The 26576-nt window shown below is 34.1% G+C and overlaps 3 protein-coding genes across 3 annotated transcripts; all 3 read left to right on the forward strand.

Moving 5' to 3' along the window:
• Nucleotides 1-3749: 3749 nt before the first annotated feature.
• On the forward strand, nucleotides 3750-4944 carry LOC108906282 (endopolygalacturonase 1-like). The gene has a single exon (XM_018709503.2). It carries the CDS (start codon nucleotides 3796-3798, stop codon nucleotides 4891-4893), a length of 1098 nt encoding a protein of 365 aa, XP_018565019.1. The 5' UTR covers nucleotides 3750-3795; the 3' UTR covers nucleotides 4894-4944.
• Nucleotides 4945-15129: 10185 nt separating this feature from the next.
• LOC108906252 (endopolygalacturonase 1-like) lies at nucleotides 15130-16309 on the forward strand. The gene has a single exon (XM_018709465.2). It carries the CDS (start codon nucleotides 15163-15165, stop codon nucleotides 16255-16257), a length of 1095 nt encoding a protein of 364 aa, XP_018564981.1. The 5' UTR covers nucleotides 15130-15162; the 3' UTR covers nucleotides 16258-16309.
• A 2924-nt stretch (nucleotides 16310-19233) lies between these two features.
• On the forward strand, nucleotides 19234-20279 carry LOC108906253 (endoglucanase Z). The gene has a single exon (XM_018709466.1). The coding sequence runs from the start codon at nucleotides 19258-19260 to the stop codon at nucleotides 20230-20232; it is 975 nt and encodes a 324-aa protein (XP_018564982.1). The 5' UTR covers nucleotides 19234-19257; the 3' UTR covers nucleotides 20233-20279.
• The last annotated feature ends 6297 nt before the right edge of the window (nucleotides 20280-26576 follow it).

Here is a 26576-nt window from a genome sequence, read left to right on the forward strand (position 1 = left end):
TTCAAATAATTAATGGTTTTTCTCTTGATGCAATCAATCCAGTTACTTATTTTTTTCACTTTTAAAGACAAAGTAACATAGTTGATGGCGCATATTTCCTAGTCCATTCTTGTCAGTGAATTGTTTTCGTGTGGCTCAAAACGAGGCGTCTACTTGGTACCTACCGGTAATTTGTGATAAAAACGCCCTAAACTTTAGTCATAATCATTCATCAGATGTATCTGAACACGTCGGTAGATCTTATCGTAAAAATATACTTAAATACTTTAATATTGTTTCGGAAAACAATAGAATCTCAAGGATTTATAAATGCCGTCATCTAAGATTACAAGATGGGTAGGCCCCCTAGTTTCGATTCTATAATGATTTAAGCATTTAAAAATGCTATACTTTTGAATGTCTTCGTAAACAGTCAACAGTATATTCAGTATAATTTGTTAAGGTTCATTTTCACGAAATGACTCCCCCTCCGACATTGACTGGAAAGTTAAAAGGATTCGCCTTGTGTATATATGTTTTAGCAGGATCTGTCGCTGGCTCATCATTCTCTAGCCTTTTAGTTATATCAGAAATCTCAGAATCACGACGTTCAACGAGAAACGAGTCGTCAGAAATTTCAGTTAAACTGATACGACTTTATTTGTCTCTTCACTAGCTGACATCGGAAGAGGGTTTCTTGAGAAGAATGCGTGAGCCATACGTTTACCTTCTCGATAAATGATCTCAAAATCAAAACTTTGTAAGAAAACCACCAATGATGAACTCTAGGCGTCAAATCAACTTTCTTTCGATAAGCTTTCACTGAGTTACAGTATGTAAGTACAGTATTTAAACGATCGACCGTGTAAATAATGACGAAAAAATTTAACTGAATTAAAGACAGCCAACGTCTCTAATTTATGAGTGATATTTGGACTCCGCTGGACTAGTCGTTTCACTATGCTACTCTCAACTTGATTTGACCCGTCAAGTTTTTGCATCAAAACAGCTCCATAACCTGAACTAACATCTGCGTGTATTCAATAGGGAGATTTAGATTCAAAATCATCAGCATTGGCTCATTAGTCAATACCGAAATTACCTTTTTATAGACAGTTTCGTGCATTGCCGTCCATTCAAGAGTTCTTATTACCCGAGGTCAGGCGGTATAAAGACAAATATAACAAAAGGTCTATAAATTGTTAAGGTCTCTATTTTACGACTTCTATTACAAGTATTATACAGAGGTCTTAAGAAACGAACATATTGAGAAATTAGAAGAGAATTCACCTTTAATAAGAATATCAATAACTTCTCGAATTCTCTCGAATGCATCCTCTATGATGGCAATAATCATAATATCGCCATATAGACCAAGGATCGGCAACTGGCGGACCGTGGTCCAGGTCCGGACCGCCGAAGGTAAAATACTGGACCGCGAAAAATTTTTTGAAAGTATAAATTACTCAAATAATTATTTAAAAATGTTTTTTACGTTTGTGCCAATCTTATCATTTTTTCTAGTATTTTACAATTGTGCGAGTGTTTTGAGTTCTTAATTAGTAAGCAGATTAAATTTGAGTCCAAATTAAAATAAAAAAATAAGAAATATGATTTTTTTTTCTGGACCTCGTTAAAAAGTTTCAAAAGTATCCGGACCCCACCTAAAATTACTTGCCGACCCCTGATATAGACAATTACATATGTGTACGCGAGAGCTTTCATGACAGCTCGCTGGAAAACGAACGGCGCATTTTTCTACCCGAATGGCATTATTAAGTATTCAAATTGGCCATCAGGTGCCACGAACGCAGTATAGTACGTTCAATAGATACTGGATGAACCGGAATTTGATGAAATCTGTTCGCCATATCCAAACATTTGACGTTACTAAGTAGCGCAGTCTAGTCGACAATAAGAGATAACGGAAATTTGTCAATAGTATTGTATTGTTTAACCTACGAAAATCGACACACAAACGATCAGAACCACCTTTTTTCTTAACGACTTACAAAAGTAGAACTAGGACGTATAACATATGCCTTTAACAATTCGTCAATCTTACTCTTACTATCTACCTTTCTTCGGTACTTAAACGATACGGCCTCCTTTGTACGATCACATTAGGGTCAATTAATCGGATTTCAAACTCTCCAATATTAACTCGTACACTTGAAAATCCTTGAATAAATGAGTTGGTAAATTCAACGCTCTCTTTAATTAGAGAGCATTCTGCACCTGAATCAAACCAAAATGAAAACGGCTCACTACATTGCACTGCTACTGGCATTTCCACTTCTGCTGTACCTTTTGCCTATCATAGACGGACATTTTGCCCGCTTATGTCCCAATTTTCCATAGGAATGGCATTTGATATGCGGTGATGTTTTAAATAGTTTACTATCAACTGCTACTCGCTCGTCTTGAATAGGCGCTGATCTTTTGCTACCATGAGAAAAGGCTCTCAACTCGTTTTGCAGTTGACTACGAGTCTTGATATCTGTTGTAAACGGTAACCGCTGAAGTCGATTGTCGAACTGTGAAGTATGCCCGAGAACAACCGATACCGCCACTTTTTCGACACTTAAATTTTTCCACTTTGAGGAAAGTGATCACAAAAGATGCTAGATACTCACCGTCCTTTGGACGACTATTTTGCAAATTGATACGTGTACGATTGATTGACGACCAGACTTAAGCACAGAGTCAGACGTGATGCACACTCCTCTCCGTATGCCGTTTGCAACACTTGATACGTTTGCGTGGCTCGGCTTTAAAACAACTTGATTGCCGTACGCTGTTCAATGTGCGATTCCATGACAACTATCAAAAACGCGTTTATGCAAAACTATAACTTCGTGATAGATTGACTGCACATAGATAGCGCCACGCACTTCGCCATAATAAAATCAGTCTTAAGACTTAATAGACAGACTGTATATACGCCAAATTCTATCTATATTCTAAATATACTGAAACCGCCTCCAAGTTGAGGTTATATTATTATAGCAATGTTGTAAAAATATACTTTTCGTCTCTTATCTACATCACAGAGAAATTAAACTATATCCAATCATCCATGATCAAATAATTCCCAAATATAAAATTTTCCTACGTTTTACTTAGTTGTAAGTTCGCTTTATCGTTTTTCATCTCGATTTTCCTGGAGTTTTTTAAAATGTTGGTTTGGTTACTCGCAAAATATTTTTTTCTACTACGCTGAAACGCAGATTGAAAGAAAATAGACAGTTCTAGCGATCTAAAAAATAAAATACTCATTCACCGTCACTCATGCTTATTTCAATATTGAATGAAGTTGATGAAACAATTGAATTTAAATAATATAGTAATATGATAATAATCATCGTCATCATAAACATGTTATTTTTAAGCGAAGGTCTTTTCAATCGTAATGTGATAGGCAAATGTCCTCCACTTTCGAGTGATATATGACTATAAAAAGTCACATTGCAACGAGCAGATCATCCTTCGTCGTGTAGAAGGTGAGTGTACTTTTAATTTTTACACTTCCATTCTAAGATATCTATATTTTTGATATATTTTCGTAAATGAAAATGTTTCTCTAACCGTTGCTTCATTTTATTCTCTTTTGAAAAAATCATCAATAAGTCAATTCCAATTTATCTATTTTTTATTTAACTTTAAATAAAAGTTATTTACGTGAATGTTAATTTTTTCTCATTGTGTGCACCAAATTATGTCACAGTAGTACAGCGCCTTAAATAAATATAAAATTGTAGGGTCAGTTTAGCACTTACGCGAAGTTGCATATTGTTTGTTTCAGGACTGATAATAATGGGCTCTTTTATTCCTCTTCTGATAGCTGTGGTAGCTTGCGCAACTTTCGTTCACTCGGCACCTCAAAACGTCAGTGCGACATCGTGTACTTTTACCAAGTACAAAAAAGACGAGATCAAAAAGGCTCAAAAAGAATGTAGCGAACTAACACTCAACGGTATCGAGGTTCCAGCTGGTGAGACTTTGGACTTAACTCATCTTAAAAGCGGTGCAAAAGTTGTCTTCAAAGGCACAATCACTTGGGCATACAAAGAATGGAAAGGTCCTCTAATCAAAGTAGCAGGTAGCAATATCGAAATCATCGGTTCCTCAGGGCACGTTCTCGATGGTAGGGGAAAATTGTGGTGGGATGGTAAAGGGGGAAACGGCGGCAAAAAGAAGCCAAAATTCTTCGCTGCCAAGTTGAAGAACTCTAAAATTCACAAGTTGAACATAAAAAATACGCCTGTTCACGCCTTCTCTATAAGCGGGTGTGAAGGTTTGGAAATTCAAGATGTTACTATCGATAACAAAGCTGGAGACTCTGGTGGTGGTCACAACACCGATGCATTCGACGTTGGCAACTCAAATGATGTCACAATCAAGCATTGCACCATCTACAATCAAGACGACTGTTTGGCTATTAACTCTGGAACCAAAATCACCTTTACCGACAATTACTGCTCAGGGGGTCATGGCATATCTATTGGTTCTGTTGGTGGTAGAGACAACAATGTTGTCAAAAACGTTAAGGTCAGTGATTGCGAAATCACCAAATCTGATAACGGAGTTAGAATCAAGACTGTCTATGGAGCCAAAGGATCCGTATCGGACATCACCTACCAAAACATCAAATTGTCCAAGATTCACAAATACGGTATTGTTATCGAGGGTGACTACGAAAATGGCAGCCCAACTGGTAAACCAACTGGAGGCGTTCCAATCACAGGTTTGACTGTGAAGAATGTAAAGGGTTCTGTAGACTCGGGCGGTGTAAATGTGTATGTCTTGGTGGAAAATGCTAAAGACTGGCACTTCTCTGGCATTAGTGTCTCTGGAGGAAAGAAGAAAAAGACATGTAAGGGCATTCCGTCCAGTGCAGGAATTTCTTGTTAGGTTTTAACGCCTTTATATTTTTTAATGGACAAAATAAATCGATTTCATGCCCCTTCGCTTTTATTTAACTGATGTGCAAACGAACAAATTAATGCAGTAATTTGGAAGCAGAAAAATTACTATATCAAGTAAAAATCGTAAGTGATGACATGTGGTTTCAGAATCATGCATGTCTACCTTAATTTTTTTCCAAATGTAAAAATCACAATATTTGAACCTTATTCCTATTTAATTTGCATAATCTACTAAATGTGCAAATATACTTAGGTACATAAATTGGCCAAAAGTAACTTTATATCATCTTAACATAATTTATCTACATATAATAACTTCATATCATCTCAACATGAATGCTTTGTCTATTTCTTTACGCCAAGAGTAGTGCCATGATACGTGGTTATTTTGATAAGTATAATTTTAAGTGTGCATTTTATATGCACATGATACTAATTGGAGATTTTAATATCACAGATTATTCAATACTCGCGGAAACTCGTGAGGAAAATCGTCACATGTTGAACCTTGATAATTTAATTAATATATTTGACTTAGCGCCGCAATATAATTGTCTTCAATGGATTCAAAAGAATTCTTGATTTAGTTTTTTGTAGTTCCAACTGTCTTTCTGAGAGAGGCGATGATCCCATGGTAGAAGATGTAAGTGTTGTTGAAAGCGGGCACAAATAATATACACTTCGTTTGTTACAAGTTTACAACAATCTGGCTTCTGCATCTTCTGGCAGCTGTTTATACAAGTTTTATCTTTTGTTAAATAAGCATAATAATCTACGTAGCGTTCTAGATATATAAATGAAATCTAATATCGTGATAAAAAGATATAAAAATAACATGATGTCATTTGGACACTAATATAACTCCTCCCGTCGAAGTGGTTTCATCGTCTCCTGCCGATGGTTTTTGGAAGGCGACGTTCTTCGGTCTTTCTTTTCAAGGTTGCCGGAACAGGTTGGGACATTGATGTCTGCATTTAGTGTGGACAGCAATCGTGATGATACCCAAGCATAATATAATGATGATAAAAAACTCAAATGTTAAATGGTGTCAGGAGGTTCCACACTGAATCGGTCCACTTTGAGTTCTTCCACTAATATTGCTAATGAGAATATGGTCAAGTCGATTTCTTTCAGATGGAGGGGTGTGTTTTTATTAATTGTGATATTCCATAACGGAAATTTCGATCTTTGGTAACTGGAAGATCGGCAACTGGATTTCGGTTTTTGTAGCTGAGAATCGTTAATTGGCTAGGATTATACTACAGTCTGTGGTTAGTCGTAGGACTGATTGGTGAATTCCTGGGGTGTGTGTAATTTCGAAAGGTGAATTTTGAGGTTGGCGTTCGTTAACAAGTTGTGCATGTGTTGAGTCGAGACAGAGGCAGAGCTTTTTCTTTCAGTATAAAAATGCCACGATTTGCTTCTATAGTTTATTAAGGCAGTTTGGAGGTGAGCTTCTTTGATAAGAACTTTGATAAAGCACACTAGAAAACTAGTCTGGCTTTTAGGATAGTACAACATAATACATAAAAACAAAGTCTTACCTAGCACCAATACAAGAACCTGGCCTGTTGTACTATATATAGTTATAATAGTCGTTCAAAAAAACCCAGAGGTTACTATCACCAGTATGGTTTTGATCAAAATGGCCAAGTCCGGAATAAAAAACATTTGCTGGCCTAAAAAATGGTGCCAAAAATATGCAGGTAAAAAGTTTATATATATGTGAGGTTGGTTGTCTAACCCAGAGGCTTAATAGTATTTATATATTAATTAATTCCTGGAATGTATTATTTTCCCTAAGTAGAAAGGTTAACGGCTCAACAAAATTAGGCAAATTCGAACAAAAAACTCGATCGAAATTGCAGAGCCTCGAAAACCTTTGCAAGCTTCTGACGTCATGTGGCGTTTTGTAGTCCATAATGGCTTCAATTCTGGACATGTCAGGTTTTATCTAAGTGTTGCAGGTGCCCAGAAAATGTATTTGACAATACTAAAAGGTTATCAATGTAAACAATCACAAAATCATAGAATTCAGGGCCTAAAATAAGCGCGAGAAAAGCTAGCAAACGCATTACTTAAACCAAATGGCAACACACGAAATTGATAAGTTTTATTAGCAAACATATAACCTGTATACTTTTTAATATCAGGTGCAAGTGGTATTTGAAAGTAGCCATGAGTCAAATCCAAACAGCTGAAAAATTTGGCACTGCGAAAAGTTAACATTATTTCTTCAATGGGCTTAGGAGTTTCATAATCGCGTTCAGTTAAGGAATTTAAATTTCTACTAACTAGACAAATTGTAATAGTCCCGTTTTTTTTCAAAGTTGCCATAAAGGGAGAAACAAAAGTTGGGCCGCAAATATCCAGAGGATCCTCACCTGGAGAACTGAGATTAATAGCAGTCCTGTTTACATTAGACGAAGTTGAATTCTGGCTTCAATGTGACTCGAGTCTTCGTTTCCCAACTCAACATCATCTTTCTGTATAGAGACACCTTGCGGACTACAGATCTATTTTTATCTACATTATTCGAGAAACTGGTTTTATTAAATTTAATATTACTAGCGAAATTCAATTATTTTCGCTTTTACACAATAACTTGTCCGAGAAGTTTTATTAGCAGGTGTCGTATAATAATAATCAGCCTCTTTCAATCTATCGAGAGCTTTAAATTTGCTATTACAACTATTCTTACAATGAATGCTGTTGATAAAGATGGTTCAATATATTTAATTTGCCCTACTCAATATAAAAAATGTTGAGGCCCCACTTGCGTACCTAGCCGTACGAAATGCTATCGTTATATCATCTTGACATTGATCTGACCAAAAATGTAAAAATGTAGTTCAAAAAGTTTGAATAGTATTTTAGTAACATTAAAAAAATGCCCCAGCTGTTCAAAAAAATCTACTGAGTGAATGGCAATATTATCAAAAACTGTAGGTTTTTTATCGGCTTTCACATTCATGATTGTGGCATTGGATGAGATGTTCCAGTATTAAATAATGCATTTCCAATCGCCCCAAAAGGTACATCTTATATTTAATGAGAAATATTTCCTACATATCAGCATTGTGCATGTTTTCATGTCCCTATAAAGAAAGTACAGCTTTTGTCTTGTTTATTTGAAAATCGGATGTCTTGAATATATACATTTCGCATTCGTCGAACATATTTCGATAGTCCTGGTATAAAAATGATTCTTGACCAGTATTTACCGCAAATCTGCACGTCATGTCGATAGTAAAAGAAATCAACAGTTCTTAAATTTTAAGAAATTGTGTTTTTAATTTCACGCCACTTATATTTTCTTTATTCAGAAATATTAATCGGACACGTAACTTGTTAATTTTATCTTGTTAAAATATCGTTGATACCTAATGTATCACTCATCAATCTCATCAGCCCCATCAATATATACATACATGTATATTTTGAAATGTGACGTAAGAAACTTGTGATTGTAATCTTTATCTTATAAATGAAAACATTGTTTCAAAACATATAACTACTTTCAATTAGCCTACTCCACATTTTTCGTTATATACATAAGTAAATATATTTTTGTATTTGTTTATTAAAAAACATATGAACATACATACTTGAGGAACATCTGTCATATGGAAACATGTATTATTTTGTGTTTACAAAAATATAGGTATTTGTTGAAAACTTTGAAACTCGATATAAATCATTTTTACCCAAAGTCCGGTTGGTCAATAAATAGTTTAGAAAATGTCAGGTTATTACTTATAGATAGTGTCGTGGATTTCGATAGGTCTGTTCGTTCGGTAGTGGATTTTGATTGGTCTGACTAGCTTGGGGTGGAGTTAACTTACCATCATTTTCCCTTAGCGTGTTTAGATGGTCGTAAACCCTCATAATGGGATGGGATGGGTTGTGGTTCCATTTTCACCTGCGGTGCTGGAATGGTCGCCTTCTCGCCGATGAACGTCGGGGAAAGACGCGGAGGCTTTCGCTCTTCCTCCATTGATGACGAGATTTGACTTTGCGTTGGGTGCATGATCCACGCTCTAATTGTTTGTCGATGTGTTCTAAGACGCACTATAGGCACTGCACTTTGTTTTAAACGAAAAAGTTATTATGATTTAGAATGTTATGTAACGGGTTTTGAACTACCCTGTATATGGTTACACAATATTTTTTTGTTGAGTCTCGGTGAGAGCTGAATTGTGGGCGTTGTGCTCGGTTTAGTAATTTTGGAGATTTGTAACTCGAGATATGGTTTTGTAAAAATTTGTGAGCTTTAATTAGAGCTTAGGTTTTAGTAACAATGCAAACAAAATCTGGAACGAGATAAGAATAAGAAAGTCCAAGTCCTGTACACTTTGAAACCAGGTCACCGTCTCTGGTTATTATACTGCCGAAAAATAGAGTTGACGCTGGTTCCAAAATTTTAGAAAGGTCGGCGAAAATTTTGGCGCTCCGTGCGCCGGTCAGCGGCCTCGGAGAGAGATCAGGCATGTGTCGTCTGCGGAAACTGCGGTCTTTTGGCGGCAACCTTCTCATCCGGGCATCCGGGTGGCTTGGCGGGTAAATTTTGGAAAGATGCGTGAATGTATTGTCTTCCCGCGTGATCGGAGGTACAGTGTTGTGTCGCATGCGTAGTTGCATCGCCTAGGGCGTTTGCAGCGCGTTGGCGACAATCAGAGCTCCCTGAGAAAAAATTTTTCGAAAGGTACCTAAGTGAAATTCGTTGTTGCCTCTGAGTGGCCGTTAAAAACTAACTTTATTGGCTTATTCTTTTCTTGCAATTCTATCTCAACAAACATATGGACTGTAACTGTGATCCTAACTGACTAACATAAACTGGATAACAAAGACAAACAAACTAACGGGTTTATGTGGTCATATAATTAATGTTAAAAATTACTTTCCCATTTTTTTACTACCATTTCCATGTTTAACAGATCCTGTGGCCATTTTGTATGCATGGGAATTTGGTTATGTTTCTGAAACCTCCCTCCGCGAAGTAAATTGGAAGTTCTATATATTCTAGAATAGTGAATTTCAAATTATTAATAATCTTTCTTGGATATAATCAATCTATTTACTTATTTTTTTTTTATTTATCTTGCTTATCGTTGACGAATAATAGGCACATACTAGAACATTCTTATGTTTACTTGGCATCAGTAATTTGTGATAAAAAAAGCGCCCTGTAGTATTCATGAAGATTTTCTTCCATAATTTAACTTTGGTCGCAATCATCATCGCATTTAGCCGAGCCTATCAGTAGATATTATCTCAAAAAGATATGTACATACTTTGTTTTGGAAAACAACAAAATCTCAAGGATTCATCTAACAATAAGATTACAAGATTGACAGGCCCCCTACTTTCAATTCCCTAATGATATAAGCATATAAAAATACTATACTTTTGAATGTCATTGTAAATAGTCAACAGTATATCCAGTAACTAATTCATTTATCTCGATTTATTTAATTAGAAATGAATGATATAAACAGTTCATTCATTGGAATAGATGCAGCAATGTTATGAATATTAAAATTAGATTTTATTTGGATCAGTATTACCAATACGTCGGTCCGTATTTCATCGAAATTTTAGTTGCACTGCAGCACTTTTGCAAGTAATAGATATAGTGGGAGCCACTGCCGATAATAATTTAATTGTATTTTTTTTACTGGACTAAATATATTAAAGCATTTGATAGGATTAATTTGCTGCTTCTTGCAATGCTGCATTATATTGGCTTCAGTTAGTTTAACTGAAAATTATTTTATGGACAGGAAACAACGTGCTGTATATAATAATCACCATTCTCATCGTCAAGTAGCCTAACCTTACATACAATGGCGAAGTGGCACAAGGGTCTGTTTTGATCCCTTTATTTTTATACCTCTTTCGAAGATAAAATGCAATACAAGCTAATCGGAGAATAATCAGTTATTTAAATTCCTTTTAAAAAATTCCTGATTATTTTCTCTATCTTTCTATCAATTTTTAAGATCTGTTAATTGGAAAACGCGCTGCTAGAATGCACTAATCCCTGTCTTTGAATTTTCAGTATACAGGGTGTAAGAAGTTTGACTGCCCTTATATCAGCATGAGATAGAGTAATCATAAATGAACAAAAAAGTTGTATATTCCAGGGGCGTAACATTAACGGTTTTCAAAATACAGCGAATTTTATCACAACGTGGAGGTGCTCCAATCACAGGTTTGACCGTGAAGGGTATAAGCGGTTCTGTAGACTCGGGCGGTGTAAATGTATACATCTTGGTGGGAAATGCTAAAGACTGGCACTTCTCTAGTATTAGTGTCTCTGGAGGAAGTAAGAAAAGAAGACATGTAAAGGCATTCCATCTGGTGCAGGAATTTCTTGTTAGTTTTTAACGCCTTTATATTTTTTAATGGACAGAATAAATTGATTTTATTCTCTTTTATTAATGTACAAAAGAACAAATATGGTCAGGCTTCAATTTGGAAGCAGAAATCAAGTTTCAGAAACATGCATGTCTTTACCTTAAATTCTTTCTAAATGTTCTAGAAAAATACGTCGTAAAAATCACATTTGACCATGGAAACTTTATGCCTACTTATTTTGCATAAACTACAAAATATAAATATACATATTTACATGAATCGGCCACAGATAATTGCAATCTAACTTTATCTTAATACAAATACTTCGTATATTTTTTATGAGTATGTACATACTTTATGTAAAATCTTAAGTGTGCATTTACTTACGTCTTTTGTGTATAAAGTAATATGCATTAAATAAAAATAACTGAGTGTTTAGTTACAAAATATCTTGATGAAAAAATGTATTTCTTGAAGCAACTGTTCATTCATTATTGTATAAAATTTTGACGTAGTTTTTAAAATGTTCATAAACTGATTTAACGTCCCCTAGTGTGGTTAGAATTCGATTTTACACTTTTATATTGCCGTTTTACCTCAATATTGTCTGGGTCTGGTTTATATGAGCGGAGTTGTTCTCCGTATTTGTTGTTCCTATTTTGTGGAGGAAACTGCGTCATATACGCTCATCTAGTAGAAATGTTACTGTATTCGAAACATGGACGAATTTCATATCACATATCACGATACTATGATAAGAGAGTTATTTGTTGTGATTATTGGAAATTTTTAAGTAGGAGCAATATTGATGTCGATTTTTATCTTTAATGTTTAATGAGAAATATTTCGTACATACTAACATACTGCGTGTTTTTCTGCCCGTATAAGTTCAGCTTTTGTCTTGTTTATTTAAAAATTGGATGTTTTAAATATTTACGTTTCGCATTCATCGGACATCTTTTAATATATATCCCGGTGTAAAAATATATGATTTATTTACTCAAAATCTGCCTATAGTAAAAGAAACCAACACTTCTTGAACTTATATTTTCTTTATTCAGAAGTATTAATTGGATTACAAACACGTAACTTGTTATTTTCATATTGTAATAGAAAGTACTGTTGCTAATGTATCACTCATCAACCTCATCAACCTTGCTGTATATTGTGAAATGTGACATAAGAAACTTGTGATTGTAATCTTTTCTTTATCTTACAAAGGAAAACATTGAAAACATATAACTACTTTCAATTAGCCTGCTCCATATTATTCGTTATACAAGCAAATCAATTTTTATATTTGTTTATTTTTTAAGTATATAAACATGTTTGTGAAACATCTGACAAATGGAACCCCGTATTATCTTGTTTACAAAAATATATTTGTTGAAAACACAGGTAACCTCGTCCTCAAAATGTCTGACTGTTTTTGAATTTTCATCTATTGTTTTCGTTTCCTTTGTATAATCTTATTTACTTATTTCATAGAAAAATTATGTTGCCTTGTAAGCATGTCGTTATCTTTGTCTTATGTTTATTAGAAAATGTGTTGCAGACATATGTTAGAGCAGTCGCAATCTGAATAATATGAAACCTGAATTAAGACTAACTTAATTAAACCATAAAACAAAAACCCACTTACCCCATATACCACACCCATTAATCTTACACCCATAAATCCTAAATCCATAAACCCATAACTTATATCTTTTATGTCGCAACAACTCAAAACGCATAAACCCATGAATTATTAACCTGTACACTAAATCCATAATAGTTTCAGTAGTAGTTGTAGTTATCGCTGCTGATGATGTCGTTGTCATTGGCACTATTGATCTACAACAGCAACAGCTACAACAACACCAGCAGCAGCAGCAGGAACAACGACAGTAATAACATGTACAGACAAAAACTAAATGGTTAATGCGATCATATAATCAATGTTAATAATTATCTTCCCCATTTCTTTTTAACGCCATTTCCATATTATACAGGTCTTGTGGTCCAGTTTTCTTCTATAATTTAACTTTCGTCCAGTCAACATCACATGTAGCCCAATGTATAAGTAGGTCTTATCTTAATATACGTAAATACTTTCTTGAAAACAATAAAATCTCAAGAATTTATGTAAGTAGCCATCTAAGATTACAAGATTGACAGGCCCCCGAATTGTCATTCCCTAATGACCTAAGCATTTAAAAGTGCTATACTTTTGTAAACAGTCAACAGTATAGGAATTAATAAATTAATTTCTTATTTATTTAGTTGGAAATTAAAGATATAAACAGGTCATTCATTGGAAGAGATGCAGTAATGTTGGAATATGTTGACACACCTGGATTTCAAACTTGAACACAGGCCAAGACCAGTACCAACAAATATTTTCTCGTGCTCGCTCTAGCTTCCTTTCTATTTATCTTTTTCCAACACATGATTTAGTTTGGAAACTTTAGAAAAAATAAGTAAAAACATTACTGTTTAATATTTATACTATAAGGCCACCAAATAATGGCAGTTTATGTATTTTTTTTTTAGTTTGCTCAGCTTCAGCTAGAATTTTTTTTGGACAAATTGACATTTTTTGTTGTGGCGGATCAATAGCATCGTTTTCATAAAGAAAATTTGTATTTTATTTCATTTTACTACACATTCGACAGGCAATAAGTACATATGAGTACAATACTCGTCAGCATAATATACATCAATTATTTTTTTAACGGGTTTTATTGATATTTTAAAGAATTTGAAACTATAAGGATTATGCCATTTTTACTGAAATATTCGGAAATAGTTACTTTCATTACTTTTTACATTGGAAATTCTCTCATGTCTTATTGACAATGTCAACAACAGTCAATATTAGCGGCTAGTCGGTGTAAATCTACAATACACTGGATTTAATCGCAAGAAACACCAGTGCAAATCATATGAATTGGACTATGTTTTTTGTCTTCACAGTTGCTTGAAAAATAGTTCTGATAGCAAACTTACACAAACTACGTTAGCATTTTGTACCCATTTTTAAAACAACACAAAACGATCGAAAATCGAAAAATGGTGAATAAAATAAATTTTTCTAAACTTCTGGTGGAATCTTGTCGATCGTTTGCCATTTTCGTTTTCTCTATCCGACAATGAGCTATATTTTACTGCCGTCAAAATAACTTAGTGGCAGTTTGCTGTTTGGTTATGTATATATTACGTAATCGTTTTATTTGGTTGTCAGCTCGCTTTATCGTATTTCATCTCGATTTTCCTGTTTTTTAAAATGTGGATTTGGTTACTCGAAAAATCAGTTTCTGGAGAATGAGTTTTTCTAATATTCTGAAGTGCAGATTGAAAAAAAACTAGACAACTCTATAAAATATTCATTCACTGTCACTCATGCTTATTTCAGTATTGAATAAAGTTGACAAAACAATTGAATTAGTTAATAAAAATATAGTAATACGATAATAATCATCACTGTCGTCATTAAAACGTTATGTTTAAGCGAAGGTCATCTCAATCGTAATGTGATAGGCAAATGTCCTCCACTTTCAAGTGATATATGAATATAAAAAGAGACATTCCAATGAGCAGAGCATACTTCGTCGTGCAGAAGGTGAGTTTACTTTGAATTTTTATATTTCCATTCTAAGATATCCGATTTATGTACTTAAATGGGAATAAAATGTAAACAATTTGTTTAGAATTTTTCGTGTTTATTTTTCGCCTTATTTTAATACTATTAAAATTAATCGTTGTTTAATCTTGATCTTTTATTGAAAAAGTTACAAAAAGTCAAATTCAGTTTATCTAAATTTTGCTTTAGTTTTGTATGTATCTATATATAAAGTTGTAGGGTCAGTTAAGTAGTAAAGCAAAGTTGCATATTGTTTCAGGAGTAGTAGCAATGGGATCTTTCATTCCTCTTCTGGTAGCTGTGCTAGCTTGTGCAGCGTTCGTTCACTCGGCACCTCCAAACGTCACTGCCACTTGTACTTTTACCAAGTACGACAAGGACGCGATTAAAACGGCCCAAAAAGAATGTAGCGAACTAACACTCAACGGTTTCGAGGTTCCAGCTGGTGAGACTTTGGACTTAACCCATCTTAAAAGCGGTGCCAAAGTTGTCTTCAAGGGAACTATCACTTGGGCATACAAAGAATGGAAAGGTCCTCTAATCAAAGTGGCAGGTAGCAATATCGAAATCATCGGTTCCTCAGGGCACGTCCTCGATGGTAGGGGGAAATTGTGGTGGGATGGTAAAGGAGGAAACGGAGGCAAAACGAAGCCAAAATTCTTCGCTGCTAAGCTGACAAACTCTGAAATTCACAAGCTGAGCATCAAAAATACGCCTGTTCACACCTTCTCTATAAGCGGATGTGAAGGTTTGGTAATTCAAGATGTTACCATCGATAACTCAGCTGGAGACTCTGGCGGTGGTCACAACACCGATGCATTCGACGTTGGTAACTCAAATGATGTCACCATCAAGCACTGCACCGTCTACAATCAAGACGACTGTTTGGCTGTTAACTCTGGAACCAAAATCACCTTTACCGACAATTACTGCTCAGGTGGTCATGGTATATCCATTGGTTCCGTTGGTGGTAGAGACAACAACGTTGTCAAAACCGTTAAAGTCAGTGATTGCGAAATCACAAACTCTGACAACGGAGTTAGAATCAAGACTGTCTATGGAGCCAGTGGATCCGTATCGGACATCACCTACCAAAACATCAAATTGTCCAAGATTCACAAATACGGTATTGTTATCGAGGGTGACTATGAAAATGGCAGCCCAACTGGTACACCAACTGGAGGCGTTCCAATCACAGGTTTGACCGTGAAGAGTGTAAGCGGTTCTGTAGACTCGGGCGGTGTAAATGTATATATCTTGGTGGAAAATGCTAAAGACTGGCACTTCTCTAGCATTAGTGTCTCTGGAGGAAGTAAGAAGAAGACATGCAAAGGCATTCCATCCGGTGCAGGAATTTCTTGTTAATTTTAATAGCCTTTATAATTTGTAATGTACAGAATAAATTGATTGCATGCAATTTCTATTTTATTTAACTAATACACAAGAGAACAAATTAAGTCGTGCCTTAATTTGAAAGCAGCAATGTTATATATGACATTATCAAGTAGATACAGATATCTTTACCTCAAATTTTTGCCAAATATGTCATAAAAATCACATCGTTTGAACATGGACATATACTGAACATGAACATGAACATATACTTAGGTACCTACATAAATTGCCCACAAGTAATTGCCATCTAACTTTATCTTAACATAAATGCATTGTCTGTTTTTTTTTTACGTCAAAAATACTACTACGATACTTGATTACTTTGATAAGTAAAATCTTAAGTGTGCATTTATGTACGTGTCTTGTCTACAAAGAGATATGCATTAAATAAAAATGACCGAGAGTGCTTAGTTACAAAATATCTCAATAGAAAAATGTCGCTCTTGAAACAATTGTACTTTCTTTAATCTATAAAATTTTGCCCTAGTTTTTAAAATGTTCCTAAATTGAATTCACGTCAAATATTAATCTTTGCTTCTTGTGTTTTTGAGACCCTGTCCTCTGGTTTGGTTACAATTAGATTTCATTTATTAATTGTTCTGCTTTTACCGTACGTAAAATTTATGAATGTTTTTAACTCGTGACGTCGTTTATCCTTTGTCTTCTCTTGGTGTGTGGTCAATTTTTTGGACAAAAATTAGATTTGTGTATATAATTTTGCATAACACTGTGTTAATCTAGGTATATTGCCCCTTTTTAGGCCCGGTTCTATTAGTATAAAGTTGCGTATAGTAATTGTCCGGATATCTTATACTTCGATTTATTCCAAGTATAACAGTGTTTGCGTTCTACATTGTTCGTAGAACTGCCGAAAAACGCCGTATACAGCGCTCATATTTAGTTCAAGTGAACTTACAGGAAACAATGAAATGCGAGAAACATGTTTTGTTCATCTCCGCAAAATCCCGGCAGCAGTTAACATACAGCCCGCATAATAAAATCTTAATGTTAGATTTGATCTCTTTAGTAGTGACGTCACATACGCCAAATAATAGGCAACCCCATAGTACATTGTGCGCGGGAGCGCAAATGGCTCCATCTGTCGTGCTGACTCCCAACTGTGCCATTGAAATGGCTACAGTAGGAAGCGACCTGCTATATTGCAGGTACTTGTTGCACGACTGCCACCCACAGAGGGCGAAGACAATGTTTTAATTGCCAGTGTTGCGAGAAACAACTACTCCGAGGGCTATATGCCCTTACCGGCATTGAATTATACTCGCAACACCTAGGATCGTTCGTCAGTTTAACCCACCAGGCACAGACCGGTTTCGGACTTATTAGTCCTCATCAGTGTGAGTCATAGGTGATCCATTTGCGCTCCCGCTTACAATGTATTTCCTTGTCGTGACGATACGACGCAAAACAGCTGGATCGTTCGTCGGTTGTCTCATAGTTGTTTCTTGCAACACTGGCAACAATGTGTTGAACGTCTTGCATGTTGTGGAAGACGGTTCGTCGCGGTTGGGGAGTTTCAGGCATGTTTTCGAAACATCCGCGAAATTTCGGAAGTGCGCTAGTATCCATTCCTACGACAACAAACCAAAAGAATTATAGAATTTATATTTTTTATATAACAATATCGACATTTATAGTAATTCAATGTTACTGAGCATGCGCATTAAAGATAATTTTATGTAAGCGAAGTAGCCTCGCAACAGGATATCATTCTAGAAAAGTTTGGTTTGGCATTTGAAGAAAAAACACTCGATAAACACACTGACACAGCACAGTACCAAGAAAAACAATAAAAATACTTAGTAGAACTAGAAAATGCCAAGATTAAACAAAAGAAAAGAAAATACGTTAAAGACAGCAATGACATATCAACAAGATCTCACCTGCGTATGAGGCTATTCTTCTCGAGCATGCGCATTAGGGATAACACGGCTAATGTTAAATTTTTACTTTATTTAAATTAGAATATCTATCGTTTTTGTAAGATCTTAAATACTTCTAAATCCTTGTAAAAATAAATTAATTTGAAGTTGTTCATTTCTATAGTATCTATATAAATAGAAACAAGGGTCAGATTCGATCTGTACAATTTCAATTATGACAATTTGTTGCGAGTTGCCTAAATAAGTGACGTCACACTAAGAGAATCTATCTTAAAATATTCTTGAGTGGTACTAGTTTTGCCTATATTCTATGTGTTATTGGCTACCCATACACCGTTACCGTTATTTTTTTTAATATTGACGTTATGACTACGAGTTTAAGATTGTCCGTTTATGTCCTCAAACTCGAATTCTCCCGCAAATTTATTTGTCGGCTTTCCATCTACACTCTTACATACATATCTAATTACACCTTACGTGCTTATAATGTTGCCTATCGAATCTGTTTGAGTTGAGAAGTATTTTTTTATCAGATAACTTTTTTACCCTTTTATACAATTGTTGTCAGTATCTTATAGATTAAATATGACGAGTGTATCTATTATCAGAAAAAAGTTGTAGTATCGTATGATTTTAGAATTCCTAGACTAGATCGAGTCGTTATAGATTATTTCTGAAGAATTCATGGATAAAGTAATGTTTTCTTTGTTTTGATAAACATTAGAATAAACAAATAACTATCTTTACATGTTTCAAATTTCTTCCCGTGGGTAAATTATTTGTATTAATAGCTATAATTTAATTTAAATTTTTGAAACTGAAATGTTCCTCTTCAGATAAATCGTTGAAGATATAACTTAATTTTTTGTAATTTTAATCTTAGTAAAACACCAAAAAATTACATACGAGTCACGGAAACCTTCCGTGACAGTCAAAAATAGCGCAAAGTACTTGGTGTCGGTTTTCACTGAAAATTATCTTGTTATTCGAGTATGTAAAATGTAGATAAGCCGATTATTTAAAGCAAAGCAGAAACTCAATTTTGCTATATTCTAGTGCGAGCAGCAGAATGAAATTACTCTTAATAACTTGTCTGTTTGTTGTGGGCAACTGGATCGCCCCGGTTGTTTCCAAAGACGCAGCTCTCGAGACAGTGAGCAAGCATGGCAAGCTGTCTGTCGACGGTGTTAATCTGGTAAACCAAAATGGAGAAAGGGTGCAATTGAAAGGTATGAGTCTCTTCTGGAGTATATGGATGCCATACTATTACAACAAGACAACCGTCGACGCGGTAAAAGCTAACTGTCACTCCAATATAGTAAGGCCTATGTTGGCAATAGACACTAAGGATGGCGGATATTTGACGGATCCAGATGGTCAAGAAGCTCTTATCTACGCAGTTATAGATGCAGCTATCGAAGATGACATATACGTCCTTATTGACTGGCAAGATTTTGAAGCAGAAAACCACTTGGAACAGTCGTTGTACTTCTTTGATAAATTATCAAAGACATACGGTAGCTATCCCAATATTATCTATGAACCTTACAACGAACCTATAAGCCTCGAATGGTCCAGCGTTGTAAAACCCTACCATGAAGCTGTCATCAAGACTATTCGTGCCAATGATCCAGACAACTTGATCGTTGTAGGCACCCCACAGTGGTCCCAACGATTGGACTTGGCAGCCGCTGATCCAATCACAGGCTTTGACAATATCATGTATTCGTTGCACTTTTACGCCGGTACTCATCAACAGTGGGAGAGGGACATTACCAAAGCCGCTATTGACGGAGGGCTTCCTGTATTCGTATCTGAATATGGTACCGTCAATGCTGATGCCAGTCCACCAGTAAACGTATCGGAAACCCTCTTGTGGTATGAGTTTATGGAGGAGAGGGGTATGTCTTACGTAAACTTCGCCGTGTCCGACAAAGATGAAGGAGCTGCTGCCATGATTCCCGGCACACCCCCCGACAAAACTTGCGCAGAGGAGTACTTGACCGAATCAGGAAAAATCGTTGTTGAACACAATAAAGCTTAAATATGTGATTTTGCTATATATTATAATAAATGCTATATACACGCCTACTTCTTATTAATTAATGAATAATCCGCAACTTTGATAACTTATGTTTCTTCAAGAGAAACATTTCCTCTAATCGTTCACGTACAATAAGGTGTTTGCCTCCTCAGATATTAACAGAAATAAATACTGTGACGAAAAATCTTGCCCTGTATTTATATATGAAATTAAAAAATATATAAAATTAAATCAAAGACAGCTGTGACGCGCTAGACTGCCTTCATTGCGCCATCTATTAACAGGAAGATCAACTAAAATCTCACACCACTGTCCTCCTTTTATTTTCTAATAGGGAGATAACGAATAGTTCTCTTATCGAACCTTTCCTTGTCTTCCCACATCTCCAACGTTGCTAAAAAGCTAACTTAAAATCATGCATAGTATTTAAAACATTCTAGAAACCTGTTTTCCTTTATTTTCCATGGACATAGTGGGACAACATAATATGGTCACCGCATTTAATTAAAGTTGTACAACTACTAGAAAACGTTCAACGAAAAGCCACCAGACAAATAATCTGAATTAAGCAGCCTGCCCACCACCTGACCACCTGCTCAATGACATTGTGACCGCGACATCTGTGGGTTTGTTCAAGAAAAAATATGACATTCAAATCAAGTGAACTCATTTAAGCCTATATTTTATTGAACATGTCTTGCTTTCCTCCATCTTGTCTCTCTGTGTGTAATGTAGGTATTTGTATTAACTGTATGTATTGTAATCATGTATAATTATTTAGTATTTTTAGTTTAGTAGTAAGTATTTTATCGACTTCTGTCTATGTTTAGAGCATAATAGGTTCCGACTTCTGCTTATCTTATCAGTTTAATAATAACAATAATAATACTTTTCTTCCACACTGTATATTATCTCACAACTTAAAGCAAACAAGTAACACGTTATACAATTTATTTACATGACGTTATATACATTAAAATCTCTTGTTTTGAGAACTCTTTATTAGATGTCACTTCAAAATGTCTTACTTAAATCATATCTGATCTAGTGTGTATATCCAAAAATCAGTTTTGCAAACAAATTCTCGCTGAGATTGGTGTTGAAGCATATTATAATCGTTGCCGATATTTTAGTAAATTTTAAAAATGGTTGACGTTAAATAGTTGCTTCTTTTATTGCCTTTAATAATCTTTATTACTGACATTCTGGTAATTTGTCATGTTAGGTTTTTACTGGACATTATAAATGATTATCAATATTATTGCTGAATCCTGGTTGTAATATTTGTTAAATTAGGATGGTCTTAGTTATTAATTACCACAGACCAACTAGAACTAGGCTGTATGTATCAATCCCAAACCATGAGTATAGGCTTTCCAATCTCAATTGATGGCCAAAGAGCTAGTATGTTCAAGGTTCGGTCGCAACGCAACAACTCGGCAATGAAATATATGAAAAACTTGTTCCCATATTTATTTAGCCATACCCATATTATACAGGTCTGGTCGAACTAAACGTGGAAGTGGTGAAAATGAATAGGACCAGTTGACGAACGCGCACGCGGCCAAACGCCGCACAAACACAGCCGCACTGGGCCATAAATTTCAGTTGCTGACAAATTGCCTAGCAGTGCAGCGCAGCAATGCGGAATTATTTTATTGGTTCTTGACGAACATTTTAATGAAAATGTAAATGTTTTTTGATATGTCATAACGAAAATTTCAATATAATAAAATTGTTTGAGAACATCAATAAATTAAAATATGTTGTTGGCCAAATGAACATATAGAAATTTTCTACACATTATATACAAATTAATATTATTTGTTGCCTTTAGCAGAAAAGTTTTTTAGGGACGCTTATGAAACTCATTAAATTTTATTGCTAGGCGTTTTTATACATGTTCAACTGACTTCGGAAAGATTACACCACTAACACAAGATAATTTGAATATATTTATAGTTAGTTTATTTAATATTTGTCGTTTGTTAGATTTTACTGAATTAAATATTTTGACTTCATGATTTATTCTCACATCAATATACTTTTCACATACATCTCTTACAAGTTTTATTAAATCATTACAATTGTTAGGGAAATTATCAAATTAATGTTCATGCAAATTTTCGAATATTTTCTTTTCACTTAATTAATTTTTTTATCATTACGCCATACGTCGTCCTTACTGTACTCTTTTATGATCGAAGCCCATCTTTTCCATCAACAAGTATATAGTTCATATTTGTTTACTTGTTCATTATTTCTATTTTCGGAAAATGCCTATAAACAATATCTATATCTTATTGTACTGTACTCTTAATAATTAACACAATTATTTCAAAATATGAATAATTAATTTTTTTTCTTTTTGAGGAAAAACAAACATCGATGCTTGAAGTAACATTTCAGATAACGAACAAGTACCCTTGAACATATTTTCGTTTAAATTAATTTATTTTGTAGATAGTGTATAATGACATACTTTTGTTATCAAAAATAAAAAAAAAACAATTTTTTTTATAGAAATTAAAGTGGCACTTCATTTTCTTATAATCCTGCTACTGCTAATGGAAAAAATAGAAATGACATACTTTAAACTGTTTCAAATTATTTTATTAATTCATGTGTGCATATTTCTTTCTAATCTACTAATTAGGTATTTCATCATTTAATGATGTTTGATGGTAGTAAACTTAAGCGAAATTTATTTCTTAGTCCACTCTTAATGAAAATATGCTTACTCCGGAACAAGATACCTTTACTGTAATGGCACATGTACAAAGCAGAACTCGAAATGAAGATGGATGATGGACATATCCTTTACAATCCTACATTGAACAATTTATGACGTAATTTCTTCACGCAAACATTGACTATGACACTTCTTTAAACCGAAATGTGCTAAAGACTCTTTTAGAGTGACGTCACATATTTAGGCAGCCCGCAACAAATTGTCATAGTTGAAATTGTACAGACCGAATCTGACCCTTGTGTACTATTTACATAGATACTATGAAATTAATTTATTTTTACAAGGATTCAGAAGTATTTAAGAATAACCAACACGTCCTTGATGAAATAGACACACTAATGTGCTTAAAACTTACAAAAAACGATATAAACGAATATTTCTAAATTTAAATAAAGTAAAAATTTAACTTTAGCTGTGTTATTCCTAATGCGCATGCCCGGAAATAATAGGCTTATACGCAGGTGAGATCTTGTGGATATGTCATCGCTGTCATCATCAGCATATTTTCTCTTCATTTGTTTAATCTTGTCATTTTCTAGTTCTACTAAGTATTTTTATTGGTTTTCTTGGTGTTGTGCTGTGTCACTGTGTTTATCAAACGTTTTTTTTCTTCAAATGGTTTATTATAGATGTCCTCTTAACCAATACCAAACTTTTTCTGAATGCAGCCTATTGCGAGGCTACTTCGTTTACACGAAATTATTTTTAATGCAGGAGAGTAAATGTGTGCATTGTTAATGAAGGACATCATTTTGAATATTATATGTAATGTTTTTATCGCAACTATGACAATATAGCTTACTAACGGTATGAAATGGGTTTTCCCCATGATGAACTTGAGCGTTTCAATATTCATATCCTTGCTAAAAGATATGTTTTTCAAGTAATGTTCTACATAACATTTTGGACTGTCCAGGTGTTTTAAGTACCCACTAAACATTTTTCAGTTTCTGACATGTTTCAGAAACGTTTCCATTTTTCTCGAAACGTTTCATAAAAAATCCATGCAACGTTCTGGTAACGTTCTAGAAACCCAAGATGTCCTCCCCAAAATACGTTTCCAATGAAACGTTTAAAAAAATTGGTTTCAGTAACATTATTTTTATGTTCCATTTATGCCCTCGATATTTTTGTTTTACGTTTCAGTATATTTTCAGAAATGTTTGAGTAACATACTAATTTTATTACCATATTGTTCTCATAATGCTCTCAACTTTAGATAATTTTCATTTCAAAAGCGTTTTTGAAATAGTATAAATAGTGTGAGTAATTTTTTAAACATTTCTAATACTCTTTTGTGATATTTTTATTTGGATTGTGAATAACTTAATTCGAACTTCAGACAACTTTTTCTGATTTCTCAAAAAATTTAAGTAAAAAAGTTGTTACATTGTATATTAAAAAAATAAATAAATATGCTCTTCTAGTTTTGGGATGCGGCAACTTTTACCAAAAATTAATTTCTTTTTGAGAAGCCACTGAAAAAAGTTTCTAATATGGATTACGAATTTTGCCATTCATCGTACAAATAAAAATGTCACAAAACAATATCAGAAGCATTTTAAAAAAGCTACACATCATTTTATATTGTTCAAATACGCTTCTGAAATGGAAATTTTCTAATGTTGAGACCATCGTGAATATGGTAACAATGACGAACTGATAATTAGAAAAAGTTAGTTATGATTATGAATCTTGAAATGGTAGGTACATGAAAAACAAATAACATTACTGAAAAATAATATAAAGTTATAATTTCTTCTACGCATGGTCAATATTACATATATCCTTTTAATAATAATAAATTATACAGCAGAAATAAGGATACAAAATGATATCTTGACAAAGTAAATATCTGTAGGTATACCTAAACTCTTTTATTTAAGCATGCCTATACACATAAACAAATATAAACATTTGTACAAAATATAAAATAAATGACGTCTATTTCACTTGATTCATCCATATTTCAAATAGTTCTCACTGACTAAGTAGTTGCTCTTCAAATTATATCGAAACGTATAGTTGTTGTTCCATTTTCTTAGTTCTTGTCCCTTGTCCTCTTGTCTGTAATAGGTAGTGGGTATAACTATATTTAGGTAGATGTGACGCAAAATTGGAAATCTCTACACATATCGTTTTAAACATTTTGCATCAATATTCATTATTTTATATGCACCTTACAATAACCACAACTGCACACACTACAAATTATCACATAAAATAGCGTCAAAGTAAAGATGAATAACAACGAAACCAAGCAAACTGACAAACCGCAAACCTAACCTAACATAATACGAATTGAAACGACACACGGGAAACAAATAAACTCGGGCTGTTACGCGCAGTCTACGCAAGTCACGAACATACATTTTTTCTAGACTTGTGTTATAAATATGCTACCACATTTTTTTTTCTAATTATGTCTTTATATAACAAAGGCAAATGAACTAACGCTTGAGAAGGATTGGGGATTGAGAGCAAAATTTAACTAATGCCGAATGTTCCATAAGATAAGCAAAAATAGCAAAGGGTTGTTCGTCTGTTATGTTTCCGAGATCGAAAGGGAATGTTTCGAGTAATGTTTCAAACTCTCTTCAATTGTAACGTTTCGGCTATGTTTCACTAAATAAGTTTTCAAGTGCTACATTTCTGTAATGAAACAGAAACGTTTCTAGTTAATGTGTCAAATGTTTAGTAAAACAGCTCATTTGCAACATTTCATTTACGTTTCGTGTTTAGTGGGTAATATTAATATCAAAGTACCACGATTATCAACTAAAAGTAGGTAATAATATACTTAAATCAAAATAATAATAAATTGTTATAAGCTTACATCACGTTCTTTTTGCTTTCATAGTAAAAATTTGCAATTTATTCATCAACAAGTGAAGGTTGTAGTTTTCTAATTTTAATAAGCATTTCAACGAAAAAACGAAAGTATGTTTCGGAAGTATCTAATACTAAATTATATGTATTAAGTTTATAATATTAAGTTTAATATTATCTTTGGCACTTACATTTCTTATCGTGAGCTAAGAATCTCGTTTATGGGATTAAATATCTTTTGCATACCCAGATTTTTAGTGTCTGACAGGGTTCGTAGCGGCCGGGAAAACCGGGAGTACCGGGAAAAGTCAGGGAATTCGTTATTATTCATAAAAAAACAGGGAATAGTCAGGGAATTTGATGTTTGCACCTGGAAATTTTGTGAAAGCCGCCCCTGGGTTCTTGAAAGAAAACTATTTGTGGTTTTGAAACCTTTATAAGAGGTTCTTAGGGTATAAAAAAGATTATGGAGTCCAGTCGAGAAAAAATTTAATGCATAGACACCAATTAGTATGTAAAAATGAACTACAAGTGACTTGAATTTTTTTTTTGTAAGTCGGGGAAAACCTGGAAAAGTCAGGGAATTCTTTATTACTTTTGAACTATGAACCCTGTCTGAGAACATCGTTTGATTCGTATTTGTTACGTGACGTTCACATACGAATGCTTGCATTTTAAGGTTAAAAGGTTCAATTTAAGTTCAAAATATAATTTTCAGTAAAGTAAAAATGAACAAAAAACATATTGGGAATTTTTCCCAAAA

This window comes from Anoplophora glabripennis, unplaced genomic scaffold (genome assembly GCF_000390285.2).
Source record: "Anoplophora glabripennis isolate ALB-LARVAE unplaced genomic scaffold, Agla_2.0 scaffold32, whole genome shotgun sequence".
NCBI lineage: Eukaryota > Metazoa > Arthropoda > Insecta > Coleoptera > Cerambycidae > Anoplophora > Anoplophora glabripennis.